The sequence below is a fragment of the Dermacentor albipictus genome, chromosome 5, assembly GCF_038994185.2.
Source record: "Dermacentor albipictus isolate Rhodes 1998 colony chromosome 5, USDA_Dalb.pri_finalv2, whole genome shotgun sequence".
Taxonomy (NCBI): domain Eukaryota; kingdom Metazoa; phylum Arthropoda; class Arachnida; order Ixodida; family Ixodidae; genus Dermacentor; species Dermacentor albipictus.
In genome coordinates, this window is record NC_091825.1 from 129,013,088 (window position 1) to 129,031,706 (window position 18,619).

At 45.2% G+C, this 18,619-nt stretch overlaps 2 protein-coding genes across 6 annotated transcripts in view; one reads left to right on the forward strand and one right to left on the reverse strand.

The window, feature by feature from the left end:
- Window positions 1–12,475, forward strand: part of LOC135906350 (protein shisa-4-like) — a 184,461-nt gene extending 171,986 nt beyond the window's left edge. For 3 of the 4 annotated variants that reach the window (XM_070538887.1, XM_070538886.1, XM_065437693.1), the window contains 5 exons: window positions 722–890; window positions 2,343–2,467; window positions 6,266–6,529; window positions 6,903–7,017; window positions 9,541–12,475. In XM_070538887.1, coding sequence (XP_070394988.1) covers window positions 722–890; window positions 2,343–2,467; window positions 6,266–6,529; window positions 6,903–7,017; window positions 9,541–9,676 — 809 coding nt within the window. In that variant the 3' untranslated portion in view covers window positions 9,677–12,475. The remainder of the gene's footprint in view (window positions 1–721; window positions 891–2,342; window positions 2,468–6,265; window positions 6,530–6,902; window positions 7,018–9,540) is intronic. The other variant, XM_065437694.1, reaches the window with a different exon arrangement.
- Window positions 12,476–16,167: 3,692 nt separating this feature from the next.
- Window positions 16,168–18,619, reverse strand: part of LOC135906348 (coiled-coil domain-containing protein 66-like) — a 32,126-nt gene continuing 29,674 nt past the window's right edge. For both annotated transcript variants that reach the window (XM_065437692.1, XM_065437690.1), the window contains exons 15-16: window positions 18,197–18,283; window positions 16,168–17,589 (exon numbers count right to left, since the gene is read on the reverse strand). In XM_065437692.1, the coding sequence (XP_065293764.1) occupies window positions 17,533–17,589; window positions 18,197–18,283 (144 nt within the window). In that variant the 3' untranslated portion in view covers window positions 16,168–17,532. The remainder of the gene's footprint in view (window positions 17,590–18,196; window positions 18,284–18,619) is intronic.

The following is an 18,619-nucleotide window of genomic DNA, read 5'->3' on the forward strand; positions in this document are numbered from 1 at the left end:
GTGTCCGTATTAATAACACACGTCAGTGAGGTAACTAACAGCGCCTGACAGGAAGCAACAATAATGAATGCAGCGAGTCAACCATCGTATACATAGACGTCACAGAAAGACGTCCACAAACATCATATATAGGCTTCGCAAATAATAATAATATAATATTTGGGGTTTTACGTGCCAAAACCACTTTCTGATTATGAGGCACGCCGTAGTGGAGGGCTCCGGAAATTTAGACCACCTGGGGTTCTTTAACGTGCACTTAAATCTAAGCACACGGGTGTTTTCGCATTTCGCCCCCATCGAAATGCGGCCGCCGTGGCCGGGATTCGATCCCGCGACCTTGTGCTCAGCAGCCTAACACCGTAGCCACTGAGCAACCACGGCGGGTATAGGCTTCGCAAAAAGACGTCTATACACTTCTTATCGACCGTCAACATAGTGGTGTTTTGCAAGATATGGGCCTTTCCTGTAGCCATGGTGTGTTAATGGTGGTTACCGTTCGTATCGTGAGCAGTGTCGAGCACCGAATTATACTTTCTAGACTTCATAGAAAGGCGGCCATAAACACTCTACAGACTTCGCAAAAAGATGTCTATATGCTTTCTATAGACCCTCAACATCGTAATATTTCGTAAGGTAAAGGTACGGTATGTGTCTATATAGGTACAAGTCCTGCAGTCGTGGTTCGTGAATGATGGTCGCCGTTCGTTCTTCCTGTGCGCAGTGCTGAGCAACGAGTACTGCTACGGCTACACGGACAAGTTCGGCAAATGGAACAACGGGTTCCAGTGCCCGGCGCAGAGCAGCGGCGAGCCCGTCTACTGCTGTGGGACAGCCACCGAGCCGTACTGCTGCCGCAAGGAGGAGGAAGAACCACCGGCGCCGGCGCACGAGTACGTACGCCGCTATATGCTTCGTTTTTCAGCGTCATCTAGAAGGGACGCCAAAGGCAAATATTAATAACGCAAGCTGTAGAGATAGATAGATTATCATGCTCTTCTAAAATGTCTAAAGCGTCACTTTTACCAGGAGCTTTGTTAAGCGAGAAAACGGCGTGAACATATGACAGGTTTGGCGCCGCCACTGAAAAACTGCGGTACCAACACTTACGACCCACGGCCTCCGACATCTTGTCGCGCGCAGTCTCGGAAGCCATGCATGAGGTAGCATATATGCCTCTATTATAATGAGTAATGGTATCGGAGGACATGCACGACGAAACACGTCCATCTTATAATGAAACACAGACAGACAGACAGACAGACAGACAGACAGACAGACAGACAGACAGACAGACAGACAGACAGACAGACAGACAGACAGACAGACAGACAGACAGACAGACAGACAGACAGACAGACAGACATGTCATACAGACAAGCCATACAGACAGACATGTCAGACAGACAGACATGTCAGACAGACAGACAGACAGACAGACAGACAGACAGACAGACAGACAGACAGACAGACAGACAGACATGTCATACAGACAGACAGACAAGCCATACAGACAGACATGTCAGACAGACAGACAGACAGACAGACAGACAGACAGACAGACAGACAGACAGACAGACAGACAGACAGACAGACAGACAGACAGACAGACAGACAGACAGACAGACAGACAGAAAGAAAAGGAAAGACAGGGACGTTGACTCGGTTGCACCTGGTTGCCTACTCTACACTGTAGGAGAGGGACGCAGGTAGCAAAGGAAAAAGGAAAGCAGTAACAAGTGATGCGTATACGAACAAACAGCGTACATCGCGCAATCCTTTATTCACCGCTGTGTCAGCGCTACCTCCCGCAGTGCCACGCCCTCTTTGCGTAGGCCTCTTTGACTTATGATACAAAAAACAACAGCGGCCGACGGAGCATGGTTTCTTACCAGAACTTAACTGATGCCCCGGGGCGCCTCAGAGACGCAGCAGAGCTGCCGTGGACGTTGTAGTAGCAGAATTGGCGGGAAAATAACCCACCGCTCGTCGACCTCTGCGTCTACACGCGTCGCCTCAGGACGTCCTTGACAAAAGCCACCTAGAGAAGCGAAGTAATGGAGAAGTCCGGATATACTTGCTCAGAATACTGTGCTCCACACCGCCCACCACACCTGTATCGCAAATATATGCCCTTTCCACTTTTCCCTAAATTGCTCTTCTCGTGAATGGCAGCGAATTGCCGATAATCACGTTTGTTTGTTTTTCTGTTGGACCTTGCTCTTGAATCTCCCTCTCACTAACATACATTCTGGATTTCAATGCCCTTAAGTTCCTAAAACTGTACCGAAGGACCCACGGAAAGGGCAACCAGTAAGAATGTGCTCTCTCCGTCTCACTTGCAGCCAGACGCTTCTCCTGGGCGTGGCCCTGGGCACGCTGCTGGTGGTGGCGCTACTGGCCCTGGGCGCCTGCCTGCTATGCCGCCGCCGGATGGCGCACAAAAACAGGCACCAGACCATCAACGGAGGTACGCGTATACTAATTAATGCACGCGTTACAGCAGGACACCGCGACGCAAAGAAAGGTGACGCATAAAAGCACCGAGTGCGCCCAACACGTTTCTTGAAGTTCAGTCGCTCAGAGCACGTCCGACTCGCCGTGACGGCCACTGATCAAAGCATGCCACTGCTTCCCGTAGGTCGTTTAGCTTCGGGTCAGTTGCCCGAATAATTACCGTCTAGTCATTTTGTGATCTGCAGTTATTTTCATGCCTCTTCATTATTCAGTCCCGTCACCAACACATTCTTAAAGGTCCCCTCAAAGCGTCTTGCAGCAAGGATTTTTCAAATTGGTTCGATATTAGAGGAGACCAGAGATTTTGAACTGTCGCGTCGCCATGCTGCCCGGGAGCGAGTTTCACTGCCAAAAACAAACACTCTCTCCCTTCGTCGAGATTGTTGTCCGCGAGTGACATTCCTTGTTAAACAGCAAATAGTCACCGCTCTGTCCTGTGGCTGTTTTGCTGTGTCCTGTGTCGCGCTGTTTAAAGCTGCTGGTTAACAAAATAAATGCCAACCGACCCAGATGAACACACTGTTGACATCCCTTACCCAGGGACCGCATCACGCGTATACGCCACGAGCATCGATCCCTCCTTTCTTCATTTTCTTTTTCTTTTTAAATTAGAAATATGTATACATGCTTTTTGCTTCACGGTACATGCCGCGAAGCCCGCGCGCGACGCGTGTTTGTGTAGTCAATCAATATTGTCTACCAGAGAATTCTTCTTTTTTTTTTGTCATTAAAGAGCGGCACATACCAAAGTGTCACACAATCAGTGACCGCAAGTTGGTGCGATGATTGGCTTCGAACCGTGGGTTACCTCGCTACAGGAGCCCAATGCTTTACTCATTAGAACAGGGGTTCCAGCAGCCCAATGCTTTATTCATTAGAACAGGGGTTCCAGGCATGCTGGGGAGGCAGGCGGGGTTTCCCAAGGCCCGAAATTTTGGAAACCCCTGCATTCGACCATGGGCTGCCCAGTGACTCAAGTTGGCGGGAAAAACGATTAGATACCAATAAAGACAGGCAGAAGGATAGACACCGTAAAGTGCGTGAAGAATCTTAAGAAAGATAATCGCATCAAAATACGCAGGTGATGATGATCATCATCATCATCGTCATCATCAGCTTGGTTACGCCCACTGTCAGGGCAAAGGCCTCTCCAATATTTCTCCAACTATAGTGTACTAGAATGATTTTATTCTAGTACACTATATCTCCAACTACCCCGGTCATGTGCTAATTGTGGCATGTTGTCCCTGCAAACTTCTTAATCTCATCCCAGCCTGGTTATGCCCACTGCAGGGCGAAGGCCTCTCCGATATTTCTCCAACTACCCCGGTCATGTGCTCATTGTGGCCATGTTGTCCCTGCAAACTTCTTAATCTCATCCACCCACCTAACCTTCTGCCGGCCCCTGCTACGCTTCCCTTCTCTTGGAATCTAGTCCGTAACCATTAATGACCATCGGTTATCTGCCCTCCTCATTACATGCCCTGCCCATGCCCATTTCTTTTTCTTGGTTTCAGCTAAGATGTCATTAACTCGCGTTTGTTCCCTCGCCCAATCTGCTCTCTTCTTATCCCCCCTTAACATTACAACCATCATTCTTCTTTCCATAGCTCGTTGCGTCGTCCTCAATTTAAGTAGAACCTTTTTTTCGTGATCATCAAAGAATAAAATAACACAGTGCACTGACCACAAGGCAAGAAGAGTGCGTGTGCCTTCGATTCTTCAACAGGAAGCGGGAGCCACCTTGAGAGAAGGTAGTTACAGGCGTTCGTTTGAATTTTCAGCTTTTTTTTTTCCATGTGGAGATTTGATGCTTTGCAGATAACGATCGCCAGCGCGTGATCAATGCACCGCGCTTGTCTGTTTGCAATGCCCAGACATGCACCTTCATTAACAGCACCCCATTAATAAGCACCCTTTCATTAACTTCAGAGCGCTAAAAGGGTGTTTTGTGCTAAGCCGTGCGAAATTCAAGGGCGCTCGGGCACTTCATTTCAAGCAAGTAAAAAGTCCTCTTTCGAGGAAACCGTCTCGGTTTCGTTTGTAGCAATTGCTACGATTGGGTGGATGTTTCATTTTCTCTTGTATATTAGTGCTCTCCACCTCGTGGGTTTCCGCAAAACTATTACGTCAAGTAACAAGTCATAAGTGTGTATTTCCCAGCCGTCATTCGTCGATCACGTCATATTGCTACAGCAGGCTATGGATATCATGGCGTACGTCGCCGGTGGTGAAGTGGAAATTTATAGCTTTTTCTTTTATTTCTTTATATATCTTTTATTTCTTTCTTTTTCTTTTATATATATATATATATATATATATATATACACGTCTCTTAGTCTTATTATTAGCGGCCCGCTTGCCCCCTTTCGAGAGATAGAAAAAAAGAAGGCAGCAGTTCTTGCATTTTCCGGATTTATCAAAACATCTTCCGTTTCCTCTTGCTGTCTGTATTTACGGCCACAACTCCAAAAAGCATCGCAGACTTCGAAACCTAGTTTGAAGCGGGCCCGGAAGCTCTCAGAAGGAGGCTCGCCGCTATCAACCGCAAGAACATGCACTCTTTTCATGACACAAAAAAGCAACGCGTTCTCGTGAACCATGCGTTCCTTGATTACATGCAGCCTGTAGCGCTGTACTTTATATATATATACACACACACACACTCACATGCTTCTTCCTGGGTCTTACAACTTCAAGCAAGAGCGGATCGCAGTTCATCCCGAACCACGCACTCGTCCTGCTACAGTTCAATGGGCAATTTAAGACCCCAAGCCCACATCAAAGTGTCATTAAGGTTGTTCAGTCAGCTTAAGAGAATCGGCAAACAAAACAAGCATTCATTTATAAAGCAGAGCAACCGCCCTTAACGTAAGATTTCAACCAAGCCCACTCATTCCCAACCCGTTTCGCCTTTTTTTCTTCTTCTGCTTCCTTTAAGTATCTTCCTCTTCCATTCCAGTGACCACGCGTTTCATGTTATCGCGATCATTATACCGTGGTTCCCCTCCTTTGATGTCTTCTCCGAACAGACCACTCGCGCTGCCGTGAAGCTTCCCCGCCACGCACCGCCGTGAGTGCCGTCAGTAGCGCAAAGAATAACGAGCTTCGATTGATTTCGAAACGCACAGTTGCGGTCCTAAAAAGGTCTTAGAGTGCAACTATCTCGAATTTCTCCGAACATCAATATAATAATTACCTTGCTTTAAGACGAGAGGGACGGAGACGACCGAACGATGATGCCACGGACCATCTTGCTCTCAGTGAAGGCAACCCCACGCGTATCATTTATTGCTCAAGCACCTAATTACGTCAGCAAGAAAAAAACAGCGATTCAAAACACTGTCCATGCTTCCTTGTAGGTTTAGTTTTAACGACTGGAACGCGGGCATTCCGATTTTGTTTCTCGTGCCACAACGACAAGATTTAATCTGAACGAAGGGTGCGGAAACCCACGGCTAGCAAGTATATCCGCAGCGGTACTCACAAGATCGCGGAAACGTAAAGCCACGCCCAAAGCTTGAAAACTTTAACGTTACAAAGCAAAACGCAGGCTAAGAAATACGCCGGAATAGACAAGCTCCCGAATCTTAAATGTGCACCTGACCTGCACCGAATGCTCCTAATTACATTCCAAAAACTTATCCACAACGTTTCGTAACGTTTTGGCACTCCACGTCGCTCCCCGTGTGCGGTTGTTTGTCAGTGCTCGAATGAAACTGCAATCCTCTCTTTCGCGTGGTCGTTGCAGGCCCCATCTACAGGATGCACTGCGGCAGCTCCAGTGCAAACACCTACTCCTTCTCGGGCCATGACAGCGGCGCAACTACCCCCGGCACCATGCCTTCCAGCGGCGTCACTGGAGGTGGCGGAGCACCCGTTGCCCCGAGCAGCTGCCACCAGCACACGGCGTCCGATCGCGGCGCCCTCTCGGAGCCGTTCGGCGAAATGGAGCCGCCCCCGCCGCCTCCGCGCGACATCTCGAGCTTCAGCGGGCTCCTCACACCGTGTCCCTGTGAGTGCCGGGTCTTTAAATGTACGCGCGGTTCACGGGAGATCACTAAACATAAGCTCAATGTTTTATTCCTATCTTTTTTTCACCGAGGCGGCTCAGTGGCTGTGGCATTTTGCCGCTTAGTACGAAGTCGCGGGTTCGTTTCCCAGCTGCGGCGACCGCCCACCGATGGGTGCCGGGGACGCGCTTGTGAACTTCTGGTGCACGTAAAAAAATAATAATGAAAAAAAAGGGGCGGTTGCGCTTTAGGGGTTAGAATGTGTCGCATGTTATCTAAATCGCCCCATTCTTTTTTTCTTTTTGGGGGGGAAAATTCCAGTCGAGAGCGAATGTGCCAACTCGTGTGAAAGCCGTCTCGTTTGCACCCCTCCAGCAGGTGGGCTTCACTACAACGGCCCGATGCCGCACATGGAGCCACCGCCTCCATACCAAGTGGAGAGCCCTCATTCGACTCTGCTCGTTCGGACCATACCCAGCGACGCATCCAAGTGAGCCCGTTTCCTTTGAAGAAAGAATGCAGATTCGCGTGGTAGGAGAATTCTGCGGAAAATTAGTTTTGTGTACTGCGTACACAAAGCTAACTGTGTGCGTTTAGTGCTCGGTTTCTATTGAATTTGTAATAATGAATAGGCCATTGAGCGCTTACTCAAGGAGCACGAACCAAAATAAATAAATAAACGACGCAAGGTAATGAAACAAAGGAATAGCAACATGATACTTTTCAACGTAGTTACGTAGTAATAAAGGATGTGTCATAAGTCAGTATGTGCATCAGTATGAACGCTCGACTGCACAAGAGAGAGAGAGAGTGAACTTTAATAAGCACCAGCAGTTTTGTCGGCTGGGCCTAGGCCTCCCACGATGGGACGTCGAGGTCTTGCCTCTTCGCCGCTTCGTAGGCCTGCTGGGTCGCCCAGAGTTGGTCGTCGAGGTGGGAGCTGCGCAGGGCGGCGTGCCATCTCGACGAGAGGGTCACGGGATTAAGGTCTTGGTATTGGTTTTTGCACTCCCATAGCATGTGGTGGAGTGTTGCCGGTTCAGTTTTACAGACCTTGCACGTCTGGCTCGGGTAGATGTCGGGGTATATAGTGTGATAGCGTGTGAGGGAGGGGTATGTATTCGTCTGTAACAGGCGAAGGGTGGTTGCCTGTGCTCTGTTTAACTTGCAGTGAGGGGTGGGGAAGGTTCTTCTTGCGAGGTAAAATGACTTTACAAGGTCGTTGTATCTGGTAAGGCGGTCGCGTCCTGTGGGTGCACCTGCACCGTCTCCGGCACGGTTGACTAGTCCTCGTGCTACGGAGTGTGTAACCTCATTGAGGTTGGTGAGGTGCGGGTGGACAACGCCGGCGTGTGCTGGGATCCAGACGAGGGTGATCTGATTTTCAGACGAATGCGGGGCTTGTCGTAAGATGCGGAGTGATTGATGAGAAATGCGACCTTTGATGTAGTTGTTGACTGCTGCGCGAGAATCGCTCACTATGGTGTGACAGGCTGGACTGCACAAGAAAAAGAACATTAAGTTGAAAAAAGGTCTTCCAGCAAAGCGATGAAATGGAAATACAAGGATAAGCAACGAGAGAGAAAAGAATACATAAGCACCAAATTAAGCACAGAGGAATCCAAACCCAAAATGGCGCGCCATAAGAAGCTGAGCATATAAGCACGAAGCGCTCGGGCTGCAAAGCTAAGTGCACTTAGCACTATAACGTCAGAGACTTTACACGGGGGCAACAAGCACATATACAACTAAACTACAACAATCTCTTTAATACTGCCCTTGTGAACATGGGGCACATATCTGGCACCATGCATGCAAACACGGCATACAATAGTGCAGATTCAGTTCAACCCGGGTAAACTTTACAGCATGGGATATACTGTCCGTAATGCAGCTACACAGATTTCCTTTTAAATGCAATAAATTGCATTCGAATATACAGCAAAATCTCGAATTAACGAAGCCCGACTTTATGGAAATTTCGATGTAAACAAAGATGCAGCGAAAACCTTGAAGAAGTGAAGTGGGCACAATTTATGTTTCGCCCTGTTTACTGAAGCTTTGTGGGGACATACGGGTAAACGCGCCCAACAGGCATTAAATGTGCGTTATCAACCAAAAATATGGCAGGCTTCCTTGCTCTCGAATAAAAGATATTGTTAGTCGCTCGAGTGTTTTAAATGCTTTCAATGTCACAAAGTTATCGTTTTAATGAAATAACTAACGGCTCGCATTTTCTTTGTTAAAGGGATACTAAAGAGAAAATTAACCGAGCTGCATAAGTAAATTACACTTCTACAACACACGTACACACTAAAAGCCACTTATACTGTGAAGACAGACATAGTATGGGAGAAACTATGCAACAAAAGATGGAGGGTCACGCCACCTGTTTTGCACTGGCTCAGTGTGACAACATAAATTTGACAGTCTACTCGGATCTAGTTAATTTTTTTCAACGGTAACGATGGACTACATCATATTCTAAAAGGGCCAAATACAGAACTTAGCAAGTTTTAAAGAAGTTTACTGTGCCAATGGCCCAAATAGTAGGAAATACATTGAAATCTGCGACGTCAAAATGACGTACAGGCACCGCGGTGTCGAAACAAAATTTGAAAAAATTAGACTTTGACCACCATTTTTTTTTCTTCTGACAATCAACATAGCACCGAAAAATTAACAAAAATAGAATTTTGAAAGAATATTCAATCAGTCCAAACTGATTTAGTTTTTCTCCTTAGCGTCACTTTAAACAGAAGTGTAACTAGTTCTGAGTAAGCAAATTAAGTTAGTCCCTGCTTCTCATATTATATGACGCCAAGTATGGCCAAAGAGCACCAGGCCATTTAGATGTGACTGTAAAGGGGGCCTAAAAACAGTTGCCTTAAATGTGCATATCGGATTCCATCCACTTCACATTCGTGTCAACACCAATTTCTTTGAAATGGGCATTAACTTATGCATTTTTCTTGCCCTCCCCTCCCCCCCCCCCCGCCCTTCTTTTGTGCAGCTGTAGCCAACAGAGCTTCGGCACGCTGCGCATCTCGCAGCAACGGCCGGCGCAGCGGTTTCAGCAACTGCCTCGGCTACCACAGCAGCAAGCCACCACCGGCCGCGATCCCGCGTACTGGTGCACCAAGTTCTGACTTGACACGGAATAGAACTTGGTGCCGACCACAAACCGAGATCTTGGAGGTCCCCGTCACGCTACAGTGGCTGTAGTTACAGTCAGCCAGAGGAAAGCGCAGGATGCTGCTGGAAGCGTCTGGAGTGCATGCGAATGCGGCGCAACCAGCCGGGTAATTCCGGAAACTCATTTGAGTAGCGGCTCCTAGGGCCACTGATGGGAAGACGACGTACGCGCCTCCTGGGTGTTTTTCTTTTGTTGCCCCGCTGACACTGATGGCCTACAACGGATATGCCCGAGTTAGTGTGTCATCTGTTACGTGGATAACAACGAAGGACGTGTCGTGCGATACGAGTGTGAGGACTTGATCTCGACGACGATGACGACGCCTCGTGATGCGAACGAACCACGTGCCACTGCCACTTACTGCGAGAGACCTGGGGATAGCCGTGCACAGATATAACTGTTACAGAACTGTTACAGAAGTTTGTTCTAAATGACAGCTTCATTATAGCGTTACACTGTGTTGCCAAGAAAAAAAAAATTACATATTGTGTTTTGCTCGTGCCATGCCAAAGTGCACAAGTTATGAAGTGCGCTTTCTGGCAAGAAGAAAGTAGTCAATGTCACAAGTGCTCACTAAAATATGGTCATTTTATATAGTACATCAGCTGAATCCACCTATGCTGCATATCCGAGGGATAACATAGATGCACCTATGTCGCATTAAAGGGTGTCTGTGTCCGCAGACCTTCTTGCCATTTAACGAGCTTGCATCTTTATCAATCGTGAACATAAAGACTGCAGAAAATATGAGATTGTTAGGATAAGCTAAAATTTATTGCTGTTGCAAGTTTTCTCAATAGAAGATGCAAGCCCATTTCACTCAAGCATGAAAATCAACAATTACCAGCGTGAAAGTAACTCGTGATGATGTAGCTATTAATGGTGCCTGCAGAAGCAAGTGTCCATAACGCACAACTAAGTTTTTTATAAGCCACGTACGACTCGGTACAACTATGGCCATTGCAAAACACCATGATGTGAACTGTGCTGCATTACAACCTGCATTACAAGCTACAATTTCATTACAATTTATTAGTCAGTGAAAACTTCAGTAACCATACTTCCACAAACAAAAATGCACTAGATCAACTATCTGGTTTCTCATAATACAACAGCCTTTAGGACTCTCAGAATGCTTCAATACATGTGGCATATCGATAAATTTGCGATAGCACAAATACAGAGAATAATATAAGAGCACCAAATATCAAATTATGACCTATTTTAAGCAAACCATTCATTTTTTATTATTTTCTTTTGGAGGTCAGCAGCCAAAATGCTGTGAAAAAGCCATATATCATATTAACATAAAAGAAGGCTTTGTACATGCGGAATGTGCTTACACGTGTCTCATATAACCAATTAAAGAAGCTAAACACCATCACCAAAGAAATCAACTCGGGTAAACACCACTGACAGTTTTTCACGAGCTTCCTGTGCGCTCATGCAATACAAGATGAAGCTACTGGGACCATGACTTGCAATTTAAAGGATGGTTCATTATGGTCAAGTTGTTTTTCAACAAAAGATAACTGAGTACTAGTTCTGTCTACATTAAAGGGCCCTTCACCAGACCACATAGCAAATTTTGGTTATACAGTGGAAGTTGTTACGTTCCCTCTAAGGAGTATTGTACCACAAGAATTTTTCAATTTAGTTCATTAATAGTACAGATAGAAATACTTGAAGTACCGCAAACTCATTATTTCAGGAGGTGAGTGTCACCGCCATCATAGACACCCTCTCTCCACTTTCCCAGTCTAGCCTCCACAAGTGAAATTCATTGCCTGTGTTGTCCTGTACCAGAACAGGAGGCTTGTGTGACAGATACGTCATGGGCCCCGCCTTTTTCCCCCCCTCTTTAGCATTTTTGCTGAGTGGCGCTCTTTCGGTGATAAGTCTTGCACACAGGTTGTTGCGTTTGCTTGGTTTCGCGCAGCGAACGATTTTGCGCACTCTGCATGAGAACACCTGGTTAGTGGTATATGTCAGTGCCACAGACATGAGCACTTAGGCAGATGCGAGAGGATGAATGAACTTGAACACAGCACTGGAACATGGTAGAAAATGACAGTTTCATTTCACTTGCCACGGTGCAAAGTAAAACAAAAACAAGCAGATATTTGGTTCATATGTTTTATTATTTCTCTAAACTTTAATTGGCTTTGTGAAGCAACAGATTAAACATAACTGATGTTGCCTTGAATAATTCTTGAAGTCCCGTGTCACTGTGAGTGAGAGCACTGCCATGTACGCAGGTGCACTTGTGCGATTGACGTCGGCTCTCCGGCTCGGAGCGTGGCACCCGTGAGAAGGGCAAATGGCATTTGGTTTGAAATTCAAGTACTTTCTACGGTGGGTACGGACGTAGTACTTAACAGACACAATCGTTAGCACACATTGTATGCACTGCGTTTGTCAGATCAAAATGGTCAGACCTGGTGAGGGGTCCTCTAACAAATTACTTAATTGATGAGTCATACTTCTCAAAAACAAAACGAAGTCATCCCTTAAATTTATGCTCAGTAGACACACTTATCAGCAGAGCAATTCTTGCTTTGATCATTACAAGAAAAAAATATTAAAAATTCACACGCGCTTGCACACACAGAGAATGGGTATAAGCACAAGACATGCCAATTCTTGTAACTACATTTGTGACATTTTTGGTCTATACATTTTTTTAAAGAAAATGTGCACATTCACCTCATTCTTGCATGATTAAAGACCGTTGTGAAAAGAGAAATTTCAACTGCAGTTTTATCTCCTTGAATATCTGTTCACTGGCGAGCGTAACAGTCAAGCATGAAGAGCTCGCACTCGCACACCGTGAAACCGCAAGTGAAATTATGCATCATGACGGCGATGGATCTCGTCTGCTTGTGTGGCTCACATTATGCCCAATAAATACTTGTCATGTTTGTTACTGTGCTGCTCCTATGTGTAGACTCCACTCGTCTTTCTAAGTGATTGACCCGAATAATCAAGCAAGTATCATGTTTCACAAATGCAAGTTTTCTGGAACAAAGCATAATGCTCTGCTAGGGATATCAGTTAAAGATGCCAAGCACAGCCGGCAGAACTGGCTGAATTCATTCTCCACGGTGAAGCAAGAGAGATAAATTCGCTGCATAACTAGCTTACCTAAATTTACCAAAAAATAGATATGGACATGCTATAGATTATCTAGTGGACAGCATTCCCCATGGCAAGAAAAAAGAAATGCTCCAGGTCTGACACTGCCGTCATACTTAAGTGAGGAGGTAGCACCAGTGGCTGGTTGGTCATCGGAAACATATTTAGAGACATGCAATGCTTAGACGAGAACTTCCGAAATTGACAGACCACAAGAAAAGAGCATCCAGTCCATGCTCTTTATTTACATAATGTTTCCATTCCAAGATATCATCTCACAACACCATAGACCTGCAGGCATTCCACAGACGCCCGAGTCTGTATTCATGGTAAGAAAAGGCAGGTGTACAAAACACAGAACGCAAGAGGAATAGAAAGAACGGCAGACAACATGCCATGCGTCAGTGTATCAGGAGTTGAATAGGTATATTGTCAAGCTGAAAACAAAGCCAACACACAGGTCCTATATGTCCTGTGTGCCCTACCTCATGCAAAGCACACAGCACTGTGCAACTTGTAGCCAGCTAAGAGGTCAAAGTGGTAATAGGTAGTACAGTTGAACCACGATATAGTGAACTTCAATACTGTAATTAGTGAAAATTTTTGATATAACAAAGTATTTAATTTTTAATGCATTAGCATTCTTAGGAGAGTTCCCACACTTTCCGAACACCAACCATCTATCTCTGTTTGTATGTTTGTATCTAAGAGTTTTCCCACCTACCTAGGTCCCTAGGTAGTCCTTGATAGAATGGGTAATGCATCAGGCTGCTGTGTTCAAAAATTGCTGTGTTCGAAACCAACCATCAGACCAACTTCAGTCACTGAGCATGCGGCAAAGTGTACACAAGTGCCGCTCTCTAACAAACCCCTTTCACGCCGACATGGGTCACTGTAGATGTGGGACTGGGTAGGTGCTGCTGTTCGAGGAAACTGATGGATGCTGAATTGGAGCACTGGGTACATGCCAGTCAGTTTGTGTTGGTCTACAATGAATGTCTTCAATGCCAACTTGGGTAACAAGTTTAGTTTAGTAACTAGGTATGTAACACTGGGAATATGACGCTCTACAATGACGAAAAAGATGCCTAAAATTTCTCCAATGCACAGTGGAATTTAACCCACATCACAAGGGTTCCTCAAGGAGAGCAACCCGATGCTTTAGCAGGCTGTACCACAAATGCATGGGTATGTGCCACTTCTCAATGAATGTCTTTCATGCCAATGCTTTAGCAAGTTGCACCATGAATAAATACACCGGGTATGTGCAGCCCTTCGATGAACCGCTCGCCAACTCGGGTCACCGAGTGCCACTGGCTGTGTCACAAGCAAGGGAACAATTCTCAGTGTTTGCAGGTGCCGGCGCACCAAGCTTCTCGTTTCGGAGGCCACATACAAACTTATCAGCAGTGCCACCAGATGGCGCAGCATGTCCTTAAATAAGCACGAGAGAGGAGCCCAGTTGCCACAGGACACATTTCTAGCATTTGCCACGCACCAGCCTGTCATGCATTCCACAGGCCACGCATAGGCTTCGCGGCGGAAACAACACTAGATCGCACCGAGTGTCTTTAGGAAAGCATGAAAGAGAATTCCTGCCGCAGTACAGGCCTCATACATAACTCGTTTCAATGGTGGCAATAAATTGTGTCGCTATATTGATTCAATGCTAGATGCATTACTCTCGACAGTCATTGTGAAATGGTTTCCGCCAAATTTTTATAACTTCTTTACCATAGAACACCATGTATTTGGAACCACAATATAACAAAGTATACTTATATGCAATTTCAATATGATGAAATTTCACTGCCGCCATTAGGAAATACCGAGGCAATAAATGAAAACTGCCGCAAGTGCAGCCGGTCAAGCGGTTGAATTACATGCAGTTGCTTGCACATGCAACTCTCGAATCCCACACCTCGTTACAAGATAGCGACAACCTCCGATAAACACGAGCACTGTAGCGGCGCTAGTACTAAACGCAAGACCCTACCCCCACCGTCACTTTCCGCATGAAGCCCAAACGCTGTACATAGCAACTACACGCCCCGCGCGGCCTGGGCTGGGGTTTTGAGGAAAAACATGCGAGGATGAGCTGAGAAGGATGGCGGCTTGACGAACACTGTGGGGAGAGTGCACAGTAGTGTTATTAGGTGCATATTAGGGGACACGGGGTGTAAAGCAAGCAGGGGAGTGCATGTCTCCTTCTCTAGCTGGCTGAGTGAATACGCAGGCCGAGGTGACTGGTGGCTTTATGTGCGCCGTCTTTTTATGCGCACAGTGCTGGAGGTTGCGAGTTCCAGAGACAGGTTGAAGCGAGAGGCAGACAAAGCATTCCCTCCTATATGCCTGCACTCTTTATCACGCCCGTATTGTGGCAGCAAGTGCTCGCAGTAATCGAGTGAGAGCTCTTCATATTTACCTGCACACACATGACACCACACTTGTTCATTTAATTAGTAAGCGAACATTTACTGCGCTTTATATGGCCGATAAAGCTACAAACGTTTGTGTAGTTGTCTAATACCTTGCTGTCACCATAAGTGCTTCGGCTTTCAGGCACTACTGGGACTTCTTTATTCATAAAACCAATGCTAGAAACAATGCACAACAGCTACCGAAATATCGGACGCCATACTGGATCTTGACCAATTTCTCAGACACATGGCACGCACACACAACATTGCAAATTTACAACAGACATGGTGACCATAAATAACAGGTTGGCACGTGTCGCCTCGTTTTCACGTGATTTTTTAGCAAGACTTGCTTTGCAGCATCTGACGGGTTTTGATGCTGCATCGGTCAGACTGCGTGGAGGGCAGTCCGCTGATATCGTCGCGCCACTGCAGACGACACAATCAGCTGCGGCGGCAGAGTGCACGCAAAAGCTTCGCAGGCTTCGCTTCTTACCGCTGACGTGCAGATATCATTGACATGGCATGAAAATGTACCATTGGTCGCCGACTCTCAAATTTAACAAGAATAATTTTTATTTATTGTTTGTCATCAAAATTCACAGGTTCTTTTTTTTTGCTTTTCTCGATTGCCCAATAATTTGCATATATTTATGGCTTCTTTCATGTAAGAAATACTTGTCTGCAACTGTACTTATTTGCATAAAAGTTATAAAATTTCCATAAAATAAAGTAAAGTGCCAACTTTACCGACTTCGTTATTTCGAGGTTTAACTGTATATGGTTGTCTTTGGCATCAAAAAAAAAGTTTAGTGAAATATCAGTTGGCCATATGCAGGGCTTGATTTTATGAAGGACCACAATAAGTACTGTATGAATCAGAACAACATTTTCTGTAATAGATGAACAATATATATTACATGAGTTCGTGCAATACAGACCACAACGCTTGAAACTCGAAAAATTCGTGCAAGCAATCAGTGTAAAAGCATGATGCCAAATCTGGGCTGGCTGTACACATAAATATGTACAGGCCAGAAAATACTGCATATAAAGAAAAAAAACTGTGCATATATGTAAAAGGCAATAAATACACAACTTACACAACAACTACTATTAGACAACAACAACAGGCCATTCAAGGTATATGAAGAAGTCACCTTAACTAAAAGAGAGTAAGGTAACAATATTTATGTAATGTAATGAGCATTATATGAAACGCCATGTTGCAAAAGCATACTGCTACTCCTTGAAAGATGTTTTTCAACATGAAGACAATAAATGTATTCTACTCGGCATCAACAACATGACTGCAACTTCTTGCTTAGGGCTGATGGATTAATCCTACGATAAGGGAAGTAGTACTACGTCTGGTGAGATTAAGGCAGTGGTACCCATTTATGTAAAAGCATCCTAACACCTACACACAACATTAAAAGTTAGTATGCATCACATAAGTTAGTACACGTCTTTTGACTATTGCAGGCTCGCAACACAAATGCGGGCCCATTGTACTACGCACTTGAAAAGAGGCAAGCACTTAAAACCAAAACACTGCACTAAATATTACAGAGAAGGACGAAGTGTTTGATACAAGGAATGTGCCAAATGTATATTTAGCACTTCACTTTAGCACTTCACTCGAAAACTACATTTTTACAATTTAAATTGGGATACTTCCTTCTCAAAACAGACATTCGCACTGAGCATTTTTTTTTTTTATACACATAGCCCAGTGCCAATGGCTTCGCGCAGGCATCAGTGACCCTTCTTCAAGTGTATGTTTATCTAGTGAATATTTACGCCTCATGACCGAGTTCATCGGTGACCCTTCTTTAAGTGCGTGTTTATCTAGTGAATGTTTAAGACTTATGACTGAGTTTCCGTTTTCTTCAGATGAAAAAATTCATCGAGTTTGCACTTGTTAGAAGTTTGACATTGTATCTTATGAATCTTCCAGTTCGCTCTGTCTTAGCAGAGCCGACCACGAGCACTCCGCATAATAATGACATACAAAAAGCTACTGCAGCAGGTAACTTTCTTAAACTGGTCTTGAAGGCTCTACTGGCAAGGTAAGTAGACGTGCTTATTCTAGGCTCCTAGACTTGTGGTGAACAGCGTTGGGTGAGATATCACAGCCTTTTATGCTGGGGACTACAATGCACGCTTGCGCCGATAAAGAAAACCATGCTACAATGAATGCACCTACAATGAAAACTATGACGATGAAAGTTGAAGAACATCCCAAGACTGATCACTGATTCACTTTCACCAAGTGGCTCTCCATCTCCCGTTGCTTGATAAGCAGCCCCTGGATGGAAACAACAGTAGACAATGAAGTGATTGGTAACTCACACTCGCAGTAAACAAGACAGAAAATGTATTTTATTTTTTTATGTGGCTAGCATTTTTAGCCTACTGTGCCTACTTTGGTGAGCTGCTGCTGTCTGCTATAAAGCTCCTGAAACGTCACCCACACTCATGTAACGAAAAAGAAAATTACACATCCGATCGATAAAGTGACAAGGCACGCTCTTCTAGCTGACAATAAAGATTAGAGTATATTACGCCTGAAAAAAGACACCTGTGTAATCAGACCGTGATTCATTCGAAGCTAGATATGCTGAACCCTAATCTTACGCTGCCAGCAGGACAAAATTAGCTGTGGTTGGGAGGTCACATTCAGTGTAGTTTTCTTTGTGGCATCGGAAGTTGTGTCAATACATCACTTGAATTCCAATCCCACTAACATTGACGAAGAACATAGCATTACGAAGAATGTTAATGTTAATCGAATAAACTTTCTGGCTCCTGTTCAGGTCTGCTGTCCTGAACACAAAAGTGGGAAAAAGAAACTGAATTACAACCCCCTGTGGTTCCTTTTAACACTATGTATGGGAGGTCGTTAACAAACTGACCTGTCTAAGTGTAAATAGCTGCTGCAAGATCTTGTCCTGGCGGCGGGTTGGGCAGCTGGTCACCAATTCAGGATGAACCAATGGATCCTGTAATAATGAGAAGCATGGAAGTCTAGGTTAGATTGTTGTATAACTTTAACTAACAAAACTGATGCCCCTCAGTTCCCTTTCTTCTCATTCACTGCATAGTTAAGGTTAACAGGAACAGCACAGAAACAAAATGGAAGCAACAGTGGACAACACACAGCAACAAGCCTTGCAAGTCTCTGTGTGTCACCTGCTTCTTTTATATGCCCAATTCTACACTGTTCCTGCCAAAAAAACATGCAGCCTATGTATGACATTGAAGCAGACAAGATGAGTTGTACTTTGAAACTACATAATTGCAGAGCACGAAACAATGCACCAGGGAAATTATATGTG